This window comes from Seriola dumerili, unplaced genomic scaffold, assembly GCF_002260705.1.
Source record: "Seriola dumerili isolate Sdu_G_001 unplaced genomic scaffold, Sdu_1.0 BDQW01000449.1, whole genome shotgun sequence".
Taxonomy (NCBI): Eukaryota; Metazoa; Chordata; class Actinopteri; order Carangiformes; family Carangidae; genus Seriola; species Seriola dumerili.
The window spans coordinates 3,685,947-3,705,448 of NW_019174704.1; the positions used below are offsets into that span (position 1 = coordinate 3,685,947).

Consider the following 19,502-nt stretch of genomic DNA (forward strand, 5'->3'; position numbering starts at 1 on the left):
GGTAATTATATTTGCTGAAATAATATTTTTCAGCTAAATGCAGAGTACATTGGAAAAAGTCCAAATTTAGTCTAAACTACAGGGAAAGCATGAATCAAAGTTGAAAGAGTTGAGAGGGCTAACCCCTTCAAAGTGAGGCAATTCATGCAGTTTATCCTATATAACACTAGTAGTAAAATGTATTTGTGCTGCTGAGTCTTTTCAGAAACAAGTTTTTAAAGTGCTTCGAAAAGCTTACATTGGTAAAAAAAAAACAAAAAAACAATAACAAAAAAACAACAACAAAAATAAAACAAGCAAACAAAAAACTGCATAGAATTATTTTATTATTATTATTATTATTTTTTAAATAACTCAATAAATAAAAATATAACCTGGACACAGTAAAAATTGGCAATATGTCAATAAAAATATAAACGGTTATATTGCATTTTGTTTTTAGTCATTGTTAATAGTGCAATAGCCAACAAGTACCACAGGAGGGAGCCCCTCTTCACCCCAAACTGGCCCCCGCCTGCGAATATGCTGTTTTTCTCTGTTATACCATTATGAATGGATTACTTTTGGGGTTTTTGACTGTAAGTAAGATAAGATAAACAATTTCAAGACATTTTCAGATTTGTGACTAAATTGTCAAGAACTTTGGTATTTAAGTGCTTAACTGTGATAATCAGTCTCAGCCCCACAATCACTGTCCATCTGCTTTTTTGGTGCTGTTTGTTTTCTCATTTGACTGTATTTTTATTTATTTACCAGGTTACTGGCACTTGTGAATCAATCAACAAATTGGGTATTTTGTTTTGCAAACAGTGTAATCTTGTAATGTTTACATGATGGCATTTTAAGGGACGGTTCACCCATATGTTCTGTTGTTCTATTCACCCTGCTCTCCTCTCTATATGAGGATGGAATTGACTCCAGTTTATGAAGTTATGACTAACAAATTATATCATAACAGAAACCAATACCTGAAATGAAAATAGATGTTTTGTTAAGATTTTATTTCGTTTTCCCCAAAACAATAAGATGTTAAAAAAGAAAAGAAAAAAAATCTATTGACAGCACTTCTGGTATGTTAGGAATGGAGTCCTCATAGCACGTTCTGTCCATGAGGCCCTCTCCAGGTCTGGGATCAGCTACACTTTCTGAACACGAGAATGCTTGATAATGGCAGGCTGGCTTGAGTTCAGTGTTTGGCAAGGTTGGTCAAGTCTGGATCCCCTAATGTGGACCATGCAGAACTGGCCCAGCCTATAAATAATACTGACAAATTTTAGAAGAAAGAACATTGAACCTGGAGAAAACGAGGGGAAGCGTTGTGAAATGAAGGTAGGCTTGTGATGCAGAGATTTTGAAGAATTGTAGTTTGATGACCAGTATCAATTTATTTTTCAATCTCTAATATATATTGTATTTATAATTTCAGATTGATATTGCAGCAGGTTACTTTTTCCTTAAAGTCATGCCAGTGTTGCTGTTGTTGGCTCTGGTGTGCCCTGTAACTTCTACACAATTGTCAGTAAGTAGATTATGGTTTCAGGATATGTTTCTCTTTTCGTTTTTATGTTAATACTGAAAACTGATCAGCTATGTTTCAAAAAGCTTTAATTACATGCTGGGTTGTTAAAGAAGTGTCATTTCTAGAGAGGCCGACATGAATAAACTCGCTTTCATGGATCCGTGCAGGGGTGGACTTGTTGTTCCCTCTGTGGATACCACTATGGTATTAAAAAAAAAAAACAAGGGTAGAAATGTCATGTGTAACTTGAAACTGGTTTTCCTCATTTAAGGCATTAGACTCATGTGGGCCAGAGGTTGCGGCTCTCAAGCGCAGCATAAAGAAACTGGAGAACAAAGTCTTCATCAAGACTTGGCGGGTTCAGCACTTGCAGATGCACAAATATTTCCGTCCATTTCAACATGCTGTTCCTGAAACCGACACGGCCTCTGGTGTAAACTACAACAGCAGCACTGATATGACGCTGATGAAACCACTTCCACCAGCAGGCAATTTAATTGTACACGACAAAGGTGAGAAAAGCTCACATCATGTCATCCCAGTGTTTGGGTGTGAATTTTAAGTAAAAAATTATAGTTATGTAATTTATAATCACTTAATTATGCAACATGAAGTAGGCCTCAGTATATTGTAAGTAACATTGGTAATGATGATAATCAGCAATCTTCAAGGCTTTTTCAATTCTGTCCTCCTAGATTGTTCTGAGCTGTTTGACAGACTGAGACCAGCAAGTGGTTTCTACCGCATCAGACCCAAATTACACCAGGAGCCTTTTTTGGTCTACTGTGACATGGAGGATGGAGGAGGATGGACAGTGTTTCAGAGGCGCCGGCATGGAAAAGTTGACTTCAATAGGTATTTAAGCAGAGAAGATATCCCACGCATGGTATGTGGGAAAATTATAAGTCCTAAAATCCTTGCAAAGCCCAGCATTAGATTACAATGTAGGCGTTTGATAGAGCTTGTGCAGCTGTTTCATTAGATATAAAACATCTGCCTAATTCTCATTTTAGAGACTGGGTCGACTACCGAGATGGCTTTGGTGACTTTAAACTATGGAATGATGAGTTTTGGTTGGGGAATGAGCGCATGTATTCTCTGCTCTCAGAAGGTCAGCAATTTTGATAAAACCCAAACATAATACAATAAAAGTTCCTGTTTCATATGTACTTTCACATACTGTATTTTATTTTGAAATAGTCTTGTATTCTGCCTGATTATCCACTTATTTCTCAATGATTCTCTGTATTTCTCTGCCCTGAAGGTAATAACCTGGTGAAGATAGATCTAATGGACTGGGATGGACAGAGAAGTCATGCATTTTATGAGAACTTCAGGATCACTGATGAAGCCGTAAGAAAAACAATTTGAAAGTTCTGTTTCTTGGTCTCAGTTGAAGTGAATTTCCCGGTAAACATTACTTGCTCTAATGTCCATTCCAGGATAAGTATCGTCTCCAGTATGAACATTACAGTGGCCAAGCTGGAGATGCTCTGACTGGTGGTGGGGGGATGGTGGAGCAGTGGTCTGCTTGCCTCAGCGGCATGCAGTTCAGTACTAGGGATCAGGTGAGTCATCGATCCCCTTTTAACCGATCCAAGATGGTATTTTTTATGGTGCTAGTAGCTCCAAGATTATTGATAATGTGGGGATGATGATTGTGATAACACTGTTATGGTGGTTATTGATAGGACAATGACCGCTACATTCAGGGCAGCTGTGCCAAGGAGAATAAGGCGGGATGGTGGTTCAACAGGTGAGATCTTTCAAATTACCAATACTCTGTCTGTCTTATCTTTCTTTTGTGTGACTGTTGCACAAACATTATCACTTGAACTGTGATGTCTTTTCTGGAAATAAAGTTTGAGTTTCTGTACAGGGTTTTGTTTTGCCTTTTAAACCATAGAAAGAACCAAACTAAGGATACAGTTCTTTCCATTTTATTGTAAAAATTTGCTGTTGTTCAAATCGTTGTCAGCATGTGCAGCCGAGCGCCTGCAAAAGCTTTAAAATAGACACAGGTTGAATTACTTGGTCATTGTGTACTAACCTTCTATCTACAGATGTCATGCAGCCAACCTGAATGGGAAGTTCTACAGCAAAGGGAAGTACAGGGGTCAGTATGACAATGGTGTGGTTTGGGGGACCTGGAAAGGCCTTTGGTATTCCCTTCGACACACCACCATGAAGGTGCGGCCTCTGGTTTTCTTGGATGCTGTGGGCAGTGGAGCAGGGGAAATTTAAAAACACCGGGCTACACAGTCTCTTGTGTGATACAGAATGAAGTTGAAAAATAAGGGCAAAGACTGATGTCATGTTTAAATTCTATATATTTTAATTTCTCCCTTTGCTTCATGATTTGAAACTATTATCAAATGTCGATAGTACAGTATCTTCTGCTTTCCAGTAAGCATTTCTTTTCTATAAAGTGTATGACATTACTCAAACAATAAAACAACCAGCATCTCAGCCGTACTGCCTCACTGATGTTCATATTTGACTGCCTTCAAACGTAGTCAACTGCATACTATTACTCTAACTTGTGAACTTTGTAGAAAACATGAAAAAACCTTGACATTGCTTAGATCACACATTCAAAATGTCCCTTACCGGTAAACCATTTCATAGTGAGAGCACAGCATGACTTCACAGCATGACTTCACAGCATGATAAACAAACATCACATTCAGCAGTGCAAAGCAATAAGACTAACCAGTCTTCTCTAGTGTTTTGAATACTGTCATTGATTGAGCTTGTGTTCAACAGTGCACACAGATGAAGTTACAAGGCAAATTTAAATTTGACTTATTATGATATATACTGTACCAGTTGTTGATATACAGAGAAACATATTCCACATGTGTCTTGAAAAGAGAGAAATCCTGAAGTCATACTCTTAACAAGACAAAAATATGTTCAACTATAATGCCAATTCAAATTTAAAATATTAAAGCAGTTACAATAAGAAATGCAATATGAAAACATTTTTTTGAAATACAATAAACTTAAATATCTTACTTTTGCTCTCCTTCTTGTAGATAAGCAAATTCCCTACATTTTTTGATATAGACTGTAGTACAATCTTCACCTTTATGTGTGTCTCTGTTAATATTTGGTTAAAGTCACAGATGTTGCAGAAAGAATCTATACACAGGTATATTGCTACAAACCTGCGTGATCTACTCTTCCTCTCCTACATATGATGAGGACAGATCTAGGTCCAGCATCCTCTGTTCAGCCTCACTCAGTCTGTAGGGTGAGCCGCCACTGCTGCTGTAGTCTCCAGACATTGGCAGAGAGCGGCAGCGACCTTTCCTCTGGTCAGAGGATGATACACTAAAGGTGGAGCTTCGCTGTCGCCCCTTGACCCCAGAGGAGGACTGAGCCTCCTTTAATTTCCGGGCCAGAATGTTCCTCTGGATAGGCGATGGGCCACGACGGTTCCAGTACTGCTCAGCCCGCTCTGCCCGATCCATACTCAGCTGGTTGACTCCATGGGAACTGGCAGGCACTGGACCCCCGATCCCTGAGATCCCCTCTCTACCTCCAACTCCAGACTCACCACTCCTTTGTCTTTCCCCAGTGCCACTGATGTCTCCCTTAGCATGTTTGTCAGATGCTGAAATGCTGTTTGTGTTGGTTCCTGTGTGTTTGAGTTCACTGTTGTGAGAAAGAACAGCTGTCTCTATCCAGGGCTTCCTTTGGTCATTTCTCTGGGGTCTGGAGTTGGTCCACTCCGAGGCCCCATGCTCTGGAATGGGGTAAGAGCGGTATGGCTGCCTCTCCCATCCTCCTTTGGTCCAACAACTTCCTTCAGGAAGGGTCCGAGATCCCACCTGAGAAGAATAACGTATAATCAGACCTACACAAATCTGACCTACAATAAATATATTAATAATATAAGATAATTAAAACTGGATAGGTGACCTGGGTCATGCTCCGTTCTCTGAACTGTCTGGACTGCGCAGAGGATGGAGGATGGGGTCTGGTATCATTGAAACTGGAGGTCCGGCGAAAATTTGGATTCTTGTGATTGGAGTTTCCCACTCCTGCATCTCCTCCTCTGAGACCTGCTAACCCGCTCCTCCCTACCATCTCCACCCAGTCGGCAGTGCGGTCACGCCATTTTGAGCTACCCCCACTTGCAGAGACAGGAGGACCTAAGATCAGCTCCACTCTGGGACTCAGTCTGTCCGGCGTGGCCCTCGAAGTCTGCGACGGCGGCTCAGAAAAGGGAGTTGCAATGTGAAAATGGTTGTGGTTTGTGTCGTCCTGGTGACCCAAAGGGAGGGCGGGATGAGCGAATCCAGTTGGTGTAGGAATCGGCGAGCTGGTGGGTGAAGCAGATGTCTCCACCAAGGTGTCATGGACTGGGCTTGAAGAGACATGGTACAGCTGTGTGGCCTCCTTTAACCCCTTCTTTTTCATTTCTTTCAACTGCTGCTGAGCCAATCGGTAACTAGAGAATTAATGATCATTTATTTTTCTGAGACTGGGGAGTGACAGAATAAGTTTGACAATAATGTTGTATGTGTGATGAAAGTAAACAATATTCTGAACATACCCAAATATTGGTGGCAACAGCTTCTGTCCTGTGGGAGACAGCCTTTCTGGGTCCTGTGCAAGAGGTATGACCAGGGTCTGTGAGAGAGGCTGACCACCCGGGGAAAGCCTGTCTTTCTGGGCTACACCCACACCCATGCTCCCTGGCGGGCCATGGCCGTCAGAGAGGCTGGGTCTTTGAAGGCTGTGTCCACAGATGGAGGCCTCATCAGAGAGCTTGCGTCCCCCAGGAGAATGCATGGAGCCTCTGCGAACAGAGCTGCACTGAGGGGTCTGGCAAAGCTTTCTCCACACAGCCACCACAAAAGTCGCCAGAATCACAGCCAGGCAAAGAGAGATGCCAGCCACTACGACCATGTTACCACCTAAGGGTGCAACTCCGACAGGTACAGGGGGGAGGGATGGAGAAGGATCAGGCAACACTGGGGAGGAAAGGGAGACAATTAAGTTAATATGTGAAGTATGCATACTCCACAGTGAATGTAGTTTTTTCATTCCTAGTTTAGACAAGATGAAGACAAATGAGTGAAATTACGCAGAAAATCAAAGGACGGAGAGACGGAACAGGGAAAAAAAGGAGCTAATGGGTGAAATGACTGACCGACACAGTTTTCCAGTGAGCACAGGGACTGTTCTTTCACCATGCCAGTGCACTGCATCCCTCCCACACTTGAGGGCAGCAAACACTCACGCACTCGTTCCCTCACCCCCTCTCCACAGCTCACACTGCACACACTCCATGGCTGCCACGGCCCCCATGACTCTGCAGAGAGGAAGATGAGCAAAATATTGTTGATAAATGTCTTCATTTACAAACGTTGCTACATTGCCAAGTTACTCAAATGATCACACATATTGAGGACCCTATGCTATTCTCATCCATATCATAAGATGTCAGAAACGTCAGGATAATTAGTTAGTGATGTTAGTGATTAGTTAGTTATGTGCTGAGGTTGATACTTGAGCGGGATGTGACATTATTTGCTGTGCACTTTGCTTCACTGGAATGTGTAAGTGAATGTTAGAGGGTTGATATAGTGGCATGTGATAATATGCTGTTGGACACTGCATCTTAATAACCTACTATAACATTTTCAGTGTAGTAGCACTAGATATCACTACATAAATAATGTGTGATCTTGGTGATCATGTTGTGGAGACACACCAGGTCACCCTTCACCTCATTATAAAAAAAGACAAAAAGAAAAATCAAAAATACAGTCTTGAATGACCTAATAGTGATTAGTGATGCTTATATTATGACTTTACTGTGTAATCAACTGAACTGATATCATTTTGGACATAGATCTGTGAACCTGTCATCGTTTTCATGATTCAGTGTTTGCAAATGTGGAATGACCTAAAAAACAGACAACACACTAGAGTAAGTAACATGGCTTACCATAACTAAATTGTGACTTAATTGAATTGGTTTAAAATAATAAATAGTTGATTCTGTCAGTACATGATAGTCATGAAGTTTAAAAAACATAAAATCAGTAATCAATAACTGCAACCTGAAAATTACTCAGGTGAGATATTCACTAAATTTAGCTGATTTGGACATTGTGGTTTATATGTTACAAGACAGGCCTTTTTCACAGCAGACATTTTGATTTGATGTAGTAGGAAAAAGCACACGCATTACTAATAACATTAACTACGGCACTGTTCTATTCAGGTGTCCCAGAAAACTATGACAGTGTGACAGTGAGCCAATTTGCACAATACCAGGACCCTGAAGCTGAAACAGCTAAATGGAATGCAGCCATCACTCATAACACCTTTGCTTTTCCTACTGTGACATGTCAAAATGTCTTCTGTAAAAAAGGCCTATTTCGTTTTCTATAATGAGGTCATTCCTTAACTAGTAAGAGGGTTTTATCTGCCATTGGAATTAACCAATCTTGGGAAATCTGGATGACTAAAGTAAAGCAACTCTTTCCCTCCTTCAAAATTCAGTTCTTCTTGAGTAAATCATCACAACCCTGCTCTAATGACATTGCTGAATGACATGTGGAATAGAGTGTAAATGTATTCTTGGCAGCTACCAAATGTGAATGTGTTGATCTATCAGATCTCACCTGCACTCCTGTGAACCACCAAACAGGTTTGTGCCGGACTAGGAGAGCGACTGAAGTTGAAAACAAAGCGAAAGCAGTACTTATTTCTTCCTGTGTAAAACACAGAACAGTTGAATTCTGTCTCATTCTCTCCCTGAGTCAGCCAGTTAAAGGCCAGCGGAGGAGAGGAGGGCTCCTCTGGACCAAACCCCATCAGTGCTGTTCCACCTGCTCCGATCCCAGAGGAAACAGCACCCCCTCTTCCAACACTTGCATCCTTATACAGCAATACTTTCCCATTGATGTGAGCGCACGGTGGGGTTATCAGTTTAACAGTCATAGTCCCTTCACAACCACTCTTGTAAGTGTTGGTGTTTTCCACCAGTAGTTTATAGGAGAAGATACGCGACAGGTAAAGAGGTCCAGAGCTCTTCACTTCCTGAGGTGTATGAGGAGACCGAAGGGCCACTTGTATGAAGTCTCTTTCTGTGAATGGGAAGGCGCAGGACAGCTCAACGCTCTGGGAACGGAGGGGTTTGATTGGGTGTCGTGTGCGGGCTCGGACCTTGTCAATGCTGTTTCGCCCAATCTGGTTGTACTCCATGTAGCTGACTTCTAGGAAGAGGGCAGAGTCGAGGATGCTGGAACAAGCCTGAAAGTATTCATTAGTGGATATCCCCACCTAGTGAGAGACAGAAGAAGATATGCATGAGAATCTTTCTGCAACACAATAAGTCAACTTAGTTTGTAAAGTATGAGATCTTCTTTATCTTGCCTGAAAAGATCCTGAGTGGTTTCCAGCCCTTTCTACAGCGATGTGAAAGGTAGGCCACTGCACCTGCAGTTCTGAACTCCACCACCAGGTGGTGCTCTCTGTGCTACTGACATCTGTGCTATTGGCATAAGAAACAGCAGCGGTGGTCTGCCTCAGCAGGAACCTGAAAGTTCCTGCATACAGGAAGCAGGAGCAGTTGAACTCCACCCTACCGGCCGATTGGTTGTTGGGGAGAGTCCTGGTCAGAAGGGTGGTGTTGGTTTCCGTGTTGACCAGAGAGAGGCTTATGTTGCGGATGGTGCTGATGTTGGATTTTGTGCTGAAGTCTACAAATACACTGGCGTTGCTAAGGGCAACGTGGAAGGAGGGCCAGATATTGAGCCCTGCAAAAGCTACAGGAAAGGATGCACAGAAGTGAGACAGGGCAAAGAGAAAGAACGTTTTACCTATTGTTCATATATCCATTCATTAGCTATACCGCTTATAGGCTTATAGACCCTTATAGGGTCTCTGGTCACTCTGGATCCATAAACAACTGATATGCATCAGCAATAGTAAGCTACAGATTTCAAACACAATATAAGTCAGTTAACTGATTAGCAGTACACCTCTGATGTGTAGTTTGTAAATCCTATTGTGCAAATCTCACATCCTCACAAAGCAAAGAGGGTGTGGGAAGAGGAAGAGGCTGAACCTCCATTACCCCCTTCACTCCTCTGCCTTTTCCTTCAGCTCAACTTCCCTTTCCCATTTAAATGAGGGCGCATAGTAGAATATAGGATTTAAGTTAACGTGCATGACTTGATCAGATCAATTAAAAATCAATGACACCTACCAGCCTTTTCAAACATTTAGTTACTGTATGTTATGAAGATGGTTTAGTGACCCTCACCATATCCCATGAGTGCCAGCAGGAAGGGCAGCAGTGAGACAGCCTGTGGCATTCCGAAGTCTGTGCCTAGGTTTTCTCCTACACCACATGACCGTCCTCTTCCACCATCCCTGACCTCTGCAAAATCAGAGGTGAATCACAAAATAAACAAATAATCCACAAGAAGGCAGCAGACAACAACTTGTACTGTGCCTGTAGAAGTCATCAGACAGGAGAAGGCATGGAAGAAGTAGTGCGCATATCTGAGGAATGAAAAACAGGAAGGCTAGAGCATGAAGCTGTGACCATGGGTTTTCTGGATTTACAGTGGCGTCTTCCTCTTCCTTCTATCCTCACAATGGGTATGGAGAGCTGCCGTCATCACACGAGTGTAGTAGCTAAAGGAGGGCTTTGTCAATAACAAATACTTGAGCCAAATACTTGTTTGGTTGCTTATACAGACATTTTCACTGATTGTTTCTAACTGATTGAGTTTCTGAGTTTCTTTGCAAACACAATAAACTACTGACTTTGTGTCTCAGAAACAAACACATATGCATGGATGCTTGGAATTTTGGGCACCAGACCGCTGATATTATATTGTGGGCATGTTTGCATTAACAATGGAGCAATCACATGTGGGCTGCATGTACTGAATTTAATACATACAGTACACTCTTTAATACACTGTAGCTGGATCAAGAAGTACCTTGTTCTTAGGTAAAGACATTATAGCCTGAATTAATTTTTTTCCACTGATACTCAAATGTATCTCTGCTTAGCCATCATGAGTCTTAGAGTATGAGAGTTATATTAAAATAAAGAAACTTAGAAATGATTATAAACCTACAATTAGCATATGTTGTACTCGCACCTAAAGTTAAACGTGTCTCTGGGTCGTAACCTTAATTGTTTGGTAGTTGGAAAATAAAGCTTTTACTCACATCTCTTATTAACTCCGAGCAGCATTGTTATTCCTCTCCACTTTTCCATCACAGAAACCGCAGTTCCGGACCCTCCATGTATCTGTAACACATTCCTTCGCACAGACTATCTGCTAGTAAATGTCACTGACAGTCAGCGGGACAAACGGAGGGCGCGCGCCGGTGCTCAGAGCGCGTGAGAGAGATCCGCAGCGCAGTCACTTCAGGGTCACAAACAGGGCGTGCTGAGTATTGTGTGCAACTCACTAGGCTTTTTGTCCCTCCCAAAACGTAGAGGTACAGTAAAGACAATGTGGTCTACAAACCAATAGGCTGCTTGCTTTCAGAAACACGCGAAGAAATACCGTGAAACTATAAAATAAGTCTTATTTTATGGATTTACATTCCTGCTTGGGAGTATTAACATGCAAAATGAAGCAGAACTATTTACTGGTTTGGAAGTGGTTCTGTGATACAATTGAGAATCCCATTCCTATTCATTTCCATAACCCGGGTTCTCAAATACAGAAGTGTCCATGCAGTTGCTTCACAAGCAGGTTAATTTGTGCATGATGAAGTATACTTAGGCTGCGGCTAAGGGCATTACAGAAAACTGAGGACCCCTTTCCTCTCCTGGCAGTTTAATCATTGCATTATATGAAGTGAATCACTCAGGAGATTATCAATCATCAAAAGAATTCAGCACGGGTGCCTGAGGAAGGTGAGTAAATGTGGAAATATGTGAGATGCAACAGATGAATCCATAATTCAATACTCCAACTGGCAGTCACACATAAATCTTTTTTTTTTTTTTTTTAAAGTAAAGCTGTTGTTAAAGGAATAGATAAAAAAAAACAACTCATTATCTATTGATATAGGCATTTGGGCATAACAGCACTGTCAATCCTAACTGCCCCACAGGAGGAGGCAGAGTAAAACATACAAACAACAGAATGAAACTTTTTATGCAATGGAATCATGGTAGTAAACTGCAGAACTATTCATCTCATGCAGTCAGATTGCCTTCCTCCCACATAAAAATAACTGACAAGTCATTCTTCTGTAATCCACTGATGAAAACAAACATTATTGAGATTTGAACAGATGGCACTCAGCAATTCAGGATATGGATTAACTTAGAATTTACCACTGAGTAAATAAGTCCACCTAAACATGCAAGAACAGGTCCCATTTTGTATTTAAAAAAATAAAACAAAAAACATTCAGTAAAGGTTCAATGGTGCATGACTCCTAGTTATTATGATCAGACCTGCCTGAGTTCAGCTCTCATGATTTCCTGAATCAATTAAGTTACTATCAATAAGTGAACCACATGGCATGGTAATCTAATCAGCTGTATTGCTCTGCAGACGTTAATTTTTCTTCCAGAGAGAGCCAGGAGAAAACAGGAAGCTTCTCTGGAGATGAAACACGTTTACTGCTCAGCTCCGTTCACAATGGGAACAAAGACCTTTTCTATCCTGTGTGTAAAAGCCCTACAGGGACGCACAGAAATAAAGAATAAAAATACAGTTGCAGCACTCTCAGCCGGAATAACATTTATACATGATGCTCCTTAGACTTAACAATAAGCTCATATTTCACACATTTATTACTACTTCTGGAGTTACTTTTAATATATTGTTAATAGACACGTTAAAGTGATTTGCAAGCACTTATTTTGAAAGCTTCACTGTGCCAATAAATAGGGTGCTCACCTTTCAGTTGAGTCTCACAACAGTCACAACTGGAATTTCTATAACACAACCTCTGCACTGAAGGGATTTATAACCTGAAGAATGACATTTGGCAACATGCCCTAAATTTTATACTCTGTGAACCAAACTTATCTTAGTCAAAAGCTGTTTCATTCAAGGACATTTGATTCAAAGACAGTCTGACTGGAGATCAGTAATCATGCTTTGATGCAGAGAGACTAAAACAAGCTGAGAGGTATTTAGATCATTTAGACATCTGGACATGTTCTCCGCTTCCTCGGAAGAAAAGATAGCAGGGCAGAGCTTTATTCCTTAATCATTTATTATATACATTTTACTTTGGAAAATGTGATTAGTGGCTATGGATTTTCATAACAAATTCAAAATGAAAGCGGTGAAAAAAAATTACTGTGTACATCCCATTAAGTCAATTTTCCCAAACCCATTTATTACTAATGACACACTAAGTTGAGCAAACCTGGGAACATTTTGCTGCGTGTACAGTATTTGCAGTCTGTAGACACATTTTAAAGACCTAGATGGAAAATAGCAGGTGGTACGTACAGTGGATGAAGGATGTACCACCACCAGAACATTAACCATTCAATGATCGACTGTATAGCACGAAGTACAGGATGCACTCTACTGCTGTACAAAAGTATATACATGTAGAGGTCAGAACATTGTTTTAATGCATCCGTCTAGCGGAAGAGACAGTGCGGCCCACTTTATTTTCCTCTATCTCAAGAATATTGAGTAAAGTGTAAGAGTGTAAACAGGTCAAAATAGGTTTGGGTAGAATCGCAAGCCCTCAACAGAGTCATCTCTACACAGGTGGCCCATCTTCTCAGCCAGCAACAACCTGGAGATGAGGAAGGAAGAGAGAAGCAGACACTAAGAAATAAATGAACTAGTAGCAAAATGCAGCAATAAAGAACTATAAAATGAGAAACACGAAAGAAAAGATAAACATCAAAAAAAGATAAATAAAGATAAACTATGTGGTAAAACAGGGAGATTCACATCATGAACCTATGAGATCATTTACCGCTCTTTCGACAGAAGAACAGAGAGACCCAAGAGCTTGGCAAACTCCTCTGCTGTCAAGGAGCCTTTGTCTGACACCTGTAGAAGAGAAAGAGGGAGAAGAAAAGGGTTTCAACGGTGATTTATCTCAAGATATTTTTCAAAGATATATTTATCTGAGGGAGTGGAACATGCTGTTTGATCAATCTGAGGTGTGACCATGTCGTTGTCAGTGTCACGTTTGTAACAGTAAGAGCTTACGTTGTCCAGTGCTGAGGCTATCATTTCCTCCTCGCTGTGAGACTGCAGCTGGACCACCATCACACCACTGTCAAACACGCGCAGCCTACAGAGAAGACAGATGAAGGAAAGGTTGTGTATGTGTGTGTGTGTGTGTGTGTGTGTGAGAGAGAGAGAGAGAGAGAGGGGGAGTAATAGAAAGCAGGTTAACAGTTTTAAGGAAAGGTGATCTTTTATTAAGCCAAAATGCAACCAGTTTGGAGGGGGGGGGGGCTACTGGGACCAGCAGGATAGAAGGGAAACAGCCCACTGTTTCTTTTAAAACTCTAGGAAGTGACAGGAAATGACAGCTGCAAAGGGCTGGACACCACCTCCAACAACAGGAAGCCAGGCAGGAAGAGCCTGGCCTCTGTGAGGCAGGCGATACCCTGCCCTATATTCCTTTGATAAACACATAGCCTTGTCTATACAAAAAATAAATGTATGCAAGTATGCATGGATAATTTAAACAAAGACAAACACAACTCAAACTCACCTCAGTGGGAGCTTCAACGACTCAAACATCTTGCATGCGTTTACCAAATCTTCTGGAGACAAAAGCTATACAAAGGGGAAAAAGTAACTTGAGTATCTGACAGGCTACTAAAGACATTTGTGTGTAGCATGAATGTATAGATAGAAAAGGTGTTTTGTACTGTCAGTTCAGCTAGAATGGACATGTACGGACATACCCACTCAAGTATGATCTACAAAATAACTCAAAATAACTAATAATTGTTTTGTGGTGCATGCGTTTACGTGAGCATTACCTCCATCCCTCTAGCACGGTTGACGAGACAGTACACCTCAGTCAGAGCCATCATACCCCCACGCTCCTGAGAGAGCAGGGAGAGGTAGAAAGAGAATAAGAGAAATGAAGAGTCAGGATGAGATGTAAAAGAAAGTTAGGAGATCATTCAAATTAGTGCACGATCTTAGCCTGTGCAGATGTAAGACGCAGGACACCCAAACAATTCACACCTACCTCGAGAGGGGCCTGTAGCATATCTCCCAGTTGCTTAGCCAGCTGCATGTGGTAATTTGTGCCTGATCCATGCGTTTCCCTTGTAACTGGGTTAGCAATACCCATACTCAGCAGGTAGGACTTAAACCGGATTGTCTGTAAAGCAGAACATAAACTGTTAATAAAAAGAAAACAAAACCAAACTGTGAGAATTTAAGTGTAAAAACTGAATACAGTAATACTGTATGTGCAGCAAGCATCGGATGAGACAAGTTGTGTGTGTAATGGTCCACTGAAGTTGGGAGACTTTTACTTGGAGGCTTTTATGGATAGTAGTAGTAGCTATTTCTGCATGTACAGTAATTTGAAGCTACAGTATGTTCATTGTTCCCATGTTTCTGTGCCTGATTATACTGGCCAAGTTCTTACCTCATCTTCTGTTATATCTCCCTGCTTGTCTTTGATCTTGTTGGCTATAGATCTGGACAGCTCCACCATCTCTTTGGCCTGTTAGTTAAAGTAGACAATCATTTAGCAAATCCTACTGACAGTCGGTAAGTCTCTTATAAATCACCAACTATAGGAAAATGCATTCTTTACCTTCACCATCAGTTTACTGAGGTCCTCAAAGGCCTGAAAAAAAAGGAGCCTAAATTGGTAATGGTGCTCAAAAATGTCCACAATTAAATAAACCACAAAAATTCATGGCTACAGATAAAATTTAAATATCATTCCAAAGCATCCCCACCCCTCCTCTGAGTTATGATCAAATCCAACATCCTCCCTAATCCTAAAGACCCATTTGATTCAATGTTATACCTTTCATGAAGCTAAATATGTGTCATTTCGATATAATTCTTTTACATTAAAGACATGCAGAGTGTCCAGCAGCTGTTGTATGAACACATAACTTCACGGTTGCCTGATGAGTGTCACAGCGGCTGTGGTCAGCTTGAGGTCACATCAGTAACAATAAATTCTGATGGTGATGAGTTTTTCATGGCAGAAAAAACAGATCAAAACATTAATAGAATTTTTTATTTCATTTTTGTTTTAAATCAAAATACTCTGTATTCCTATTCACAGTCAAAACATGGCTAAATATAAAACTTTATCTTGGAGCTTTGAGGAGGGAGGTGGCAGTTTACTTAGCTTAGTTTCTATTAAGACCTATAACTCAACACCACCACAATTCCTGTTCTGACACATTTGGCAGTATTTGTGTATTTTGACTTCATATTACCTCTGAAATGTTTTTGTCTGTTTCTTTTCTCCTCTCCTCTATCTTTCTCTCGATGCCAACAATCCCCACAGCACGTGTCTTTCCTGCCTACATGGCCATGAAGGAAAAAAAAAACACACACACACAGTGAAACACACAAGGATTTGAAAAGTTAGTAACAACCTTCAAAAGACTTGAATTTGTCCGACTGCTATGGGATGCTAAACCTAGTTTGACATTGATTTGATGCACAGTGATACCAAATCTTTTTGAAAAGTCCTACAAAAAGGGCAGAAGTTCGAACCACTTTTATTGTTAAGCCCAAGAATAAAGCGGCAACACTGCCATCCTGTGGAACATAATTTCAACTGACAATGTTTATCACCTATTAAAGTGTAAAATGGCAGTTTGACTGGTACAGGTACAATCCCCTGGTGTGAAAATAATCCACACAAACTTCTGGCGTCTGAATATAAAAATCTCCAGGAATATAAAACAGTGGAAAAGAAGAGATTCTAGTTGTAGCCGTATGTCTATTCAGCTTCCACCAACCTGAGAGCCAGTTCCTGTGGGGATGGGTTGTGAAACTGGTGTACTCTCCCATCTTTTCTGAGTCATCTCTTCTGTTAGCCTCCTGTAAAACTACAGGGAAATGACACCATATTGTCAGTTTTCCAGGTTATCAAGAATCCAACACCTAGTTTTTTTTATCTGAAGCGGTGGTACAGAAGATGAAAACAAAAAGCCCCCTTTGCTTCTTGCATAAGATGGACTACCTCTATCTGTCCATGTTCTTTGAAGGACAGTTTAATGTAGGAGTATTTGCTTTGTTGGTAGGGACCTGGCTCCTTGTTGGCAGGCACTGGATGCAGGTGAATAACTATTTTTGCACTGCAGAATAAGAGAAACCAATAGTTAATTTATTATTTTCTTCTGCTACATTGTCATAGGTGAAAGTTCATTCTTGACCTTTCACAAAAAATCTTAACTCAAGGTCCACCTAGTAGCTTTTTTCAGAGCTTTTACCCACAATTACCCCACATACAACCAGCAGTTACTAAAGTTCCATATTTTATATACAATTGTATGCAAATGTTTGGACATATTTTACACATTTTGTTGATTTTCTAACTGAAAATAAGTAAATACAACCTCTGTTGCAAACAAAAAAATGAGCCCCTTACTCCCATTTTTTATGTACTCTTAAAGTAAGCAGTATAGTAAGTAGTAGTATAAAACATAAAAACAATTAAACAGTAATTGGGAACACACTCAACTCACTAAACAGTTAGACCTGAATTGACTTGTAAGGACTTGTAATGCAAGCAAAGAATTGTCATTAAACATTGTCAGCTGATGACATTTCTAGAGCTTGATAAACCCTCTGACTCTTCAAACCTTGTGGTAACACAGCAATCATGGGCTCAGCTAAGCTGCTGACTGAGGATATGAGGCTAATTGATGCCATTAATAAATGGCCTTTAAGGGGGAACTGTGGAAGTCAAAACAAGACCTGGAAGATTTCAGATAATTCTGCACGTCAGCTGGGCAGCAACGGAAAGAAAGAAAAATCCCATATCACCGGAGAGGAGCTGCAGGACTGTTTAGCTGACACAAGAGTGGTGGTGCAGGCTCTACCTGGTAAAGCCATTAGAGGAAAACCTTAGCTATGGCCTCATCACCAAAGTCTGAAGTCTGCATCTCTGACTCCGTGTTGGTTGAGGTGGCCTCTTAGTGAAACTACCCTGAATAAGTAAAAAAAAAAAATTGCTGTGGACGGATAAAGTTAAAACTGAGCCTTTTGGCCACAATCACTAAAGGTGTATTTGGAGAAAAATACGAGAAGCATTTGATGAACAGAACACCTTGCCAACTGTTCAGCAAAGGAAATATTCTGCTTTGGGGTTGTGTTGCAGCCAGTGGCTCAGAAAACATCGCATTAATGGTGAGAACAATGGATTCTCCTGGTTATCAGCAAACTCTTGATGCAAATGTCCTGCAATCAATAAGAAAGTGACACTGAAAAGATGAGGCTGGCTTCTACAACAGGACAATGATCCTAAGCAGACCTCAAAATCTAACACGACCTACTTCACGAAACACGAGCTGAATCTTTTGGAACGGCCCTCAAAGTCTCCTGACCTGAAAACCACTGAAACTCTGTGGGTAGTTCTTAAAAATGTGTGCAAGACAGCCTAAAATATCTCTAAAATATCTGCAGCAGTAGCTGGAAATGCCTAAATCAAGAATAGAAAGACTTTTACCTGTCATAAAAAGGGCTTGCAAGCTGTAAAATCTACCAAACAGCGGGTTTGTAAGTGATGACTAAGTAGAGTGCACATTTGCATAGTTATTGTTTATTTTATTCCTATTTTCAAGCTAATTGAATAAAAGTAAGAATCTATTAATATTTGAAACAATGCTCATTTGTAATGCATGTTTGCTTCAGGGGCTGTATTTGCTTCTTTATATTTCAAATATCAATAAAAATGTGTAAAACATGCCCAAACATACATACAATTATCTTTACTGTAATTACAAGTTATGACAGGAGATGCCTCACCATGACAATCTGAGTAAAATATACCAATTAGAAAGACAGTAAGATGGACCGAAAGCCCCACAGAAAGTTAATAAGTGGACTTCAATTACTTTTTTAAACAAATAATGTATTTACTGACACTGACCTCTTTCCTATTCCTGCAGCCTGCTCCTCAAAGAAGATGATCTGTGACAGGGGCATGGCTATGCAGCATTCCTTAGAGAAATACAGAAGTCATCATGAGAGTCAGCACACGAAATGAGGAAAAGACCACTTCCCACACAAGTGCAGTCCGCAGTATATGAAGGCATGCTTGCTGCTGTCTTACATGATTTTTAACGTCCCTCCAGATCAACCGATGGGTGCTCAACAGGACAACTCCAACATCCAGCTTAGCCTGGTACAGTGAACGACAGGAAACGACGTGACGTTTTTATTTGCTTACATTAAGTTCAGTTATAATCACCGTACACTACAAATATAACCACCTAAAAACACAATGATCTACCTGAACTTTGTCAGCACCGTCATTATGGCCGTATAATTCAACTATCTTAACAACATTGTTGCGTGTAACTTTTGGCTGCTGTGTTGTGTCAGGCCACAAACTTGGATACCAGAGAGGAAAACTATACCTTATCATCTCCGTCATACAGTCTCACACCTCGTTGCTGGATCACTAAAGTTTCATTTATTTCTAAAAGCCCATTTGACCACGAAAAACGGTCCATTTTTACTATAATAAGACCAATTTGTTCCTTAATTCACTGCGCCGCCGAGACTCATTTCATGTTTACTTCTTGTACACTGTCCAAAACTGGCCTGACGCCGCCTGCATAGAAACACGGAAAAAGAATATAAAAAAATAATATAATTTAAAGTTAACTGAATTAATAGTAATGCCAACTATAAATCACCTTTTTGTCCTGATAATATTATCCAAAGAAAATGCAGTGTTGTTATTTTTACATAAATTGCTCCACAGTGTTTTTTCTGACCAGCCGCCTCAGCGGGGTCCTTTTCGGTGTTGACGTTAC

At 40.6% G+C, this 19,502-nt stretch overlaps 3 protein-coding genes across 4 annotated transcripts; 1 reads left to right on the forward strand and 2 right to left on the reverse strand.

The window, feature by feature from the left end:
- Positions 1-1,063: 1,063 nt before the first annotated feature.
- LOC111234587 (fibrinogen-like protein 1) lies at positions 1,064-3,771 on the forward strand. Its single transcript, XM_022762743.1, has 8 exons — positions 1,064-1,519; positions 1,791-2,031; positions 2,215-2,374; positions 2,533-2,630; positions 2,784-2,872; positions 2,962-3,087; positions 3,211-3,275; positions 3,583-3,771. The coding sequence occupies exons 1-8, from the start codon at positions 1,463-1,465 to the stop codon at positions 3,761-3,763; spliced, it is 1,017 nt and encodes a 338-aa protein (XP_022618464.1). The 5' UTR covers positions 1,064-1,462; the 3' UTR covers positions 3,764-3,771.
- Positions 3,772-3,831: 60 nt separating this feature from the next.
- On the reverse strand, positions 3,832-10,913 carry thsd1 (thrombospondin type 1 domain containing 1). Its single transcript, XM_022762742.1, has 8 exons — positions 10,736-10,913; positions 9,813-9,929; positions 8,921-9,312; positions 8,167-8,827; positions 6,684-6,845; positions 6,084-6,504; positions 5,447-5,978; positions 3,832-5,355 (listed from the first exon to the last, which is right to left on the reverse strand). Exons 2-8 carry the CDS (start codon positions 9,862-9,864, stop codon positions 4,699-4,701), a joined length of 2,877 nt encoding a protein of 958 aa, XP_022618463.1. The 5' UTR covers positions 9,865-9,929; positions 10,736-10,913; the 3' UTR covers positions 3,832-4,698.
- A 1,823-nt stretch (positions 10,914-12,736) lies between these two features.
- vps36 (vacuolar protein sorting 36 homolog) lies at positions 12,737-19,467 on the reverse strand. 2 transcript variants are annotated; one of them, XM_022762463.1, is made up of 15 exons: positions 19,383-19,467; positions 19,101-19,297; positions 18,794-18,862; positions 18,611-18,681; positions 16,700-16,814; positions 16,476-16,565; positions 15,945-16,031; positions 15,302-15,334; positions 15,131-15,208; positions 14,723-14,857; positions 14,508-14,573; positions 14,234-14,298; positions 13,720-13,804; positions 13,481-13,557; positions 12,737-13,294 (listed from the first exon to the last, which is right to left on the reverse strand). In XM_022762463.1, the coding sequence occupies exons 2-15, from the start codon at positions 19,194-19,196 to the stop codon at positions 13,213-13,215; spliced, it is 1,149 nt and encodes a 382-aa protein (XP_022618184.1). In that variant the 5' UTR covers positions 19,197-19,297; positions 19,383-19,467; the 3' UTR covers positions 12,737-13,212. The 2 variants fall into 2 exon arrangements, with proteins under 2 accessions (XP_022618184.1, XP_022618185.1); XM_022762464.1 differs by lacking the exon at positions 19,383-19,467 and having other exon boundaries at positions 19,101-19,360.
- Between the last annotated feature and the right edge of the window lie 35 nt (positions 19,468-19,502).

Excerpts from the sequence above, each read along its gene's own strand:
- vps36 (XM_022762463.1), bottom strand. The coding sequence starts at position 19,196 with ATGGACCGTTTTTCGTGGTCAAATGGGCTTTTAGAAATAAATGAAACT. Across the intron at positions 18,863-19,100 it reads TGTATGACGGAGATGATAAG|GCTAAGCTGGATGTTGGAGT; the intron begins GTATAGTTTTCC and ends TCACTGTACCAG. Across the intron at positions 13,558-13,719 it reads TAGCCTCAGCACTGGACAAC|GTGTCAGACAAAGGCTCCTT; the intron begins GTAAGCTCTTAC and ends TCTCTTCTACAG.
- LOC111234587 (XM_022762743.1), top strand. The coding sequence starts at position 1,463 with ATGCCAGTGTTGCTGTTGTTGGCTCTGGTGTGCCCTGTAACTTCTACA. Across the intron at positions 1,520-1,790 it reads TAACTTCTACACAATTGTCA|GCATTAGACTCATGTGGGCC; the intron begins GTAAGTAGATTA and ends TCCTCATTTAAG. Across the intron at positions 2,375-2,532 it reads GGAAAAGTTGACTTCAATAG|AGACTGGGTCGACTACCGAG; the intron begins GTATTTAAGCAG and ends TTCTCATTTTAG.
- thsd1 (XM_022762742.1), bottom strand. The coding sequence starts at position 9,864 with ATGCCACAGGCTGTCTCACTGCTGCCCTTCCTGCTGGCACTCATGGGA. Across the intron at positions 8,828-8,920 it reads ACCACTCAGGATCTTTTCAG|GTGGGGATATCCACTAATGA; the intron begins GCAAGATAAAGA and ends GTCTCTCACTAG. Across the intron at positions 6,505-6,683 it reads CTCACTGGAAAACTGTGTCG|TGTTGCCTGATCCTTCTCCA; the intron begins GTCAGTCATTTC and ends TTTCCTCCCCAG.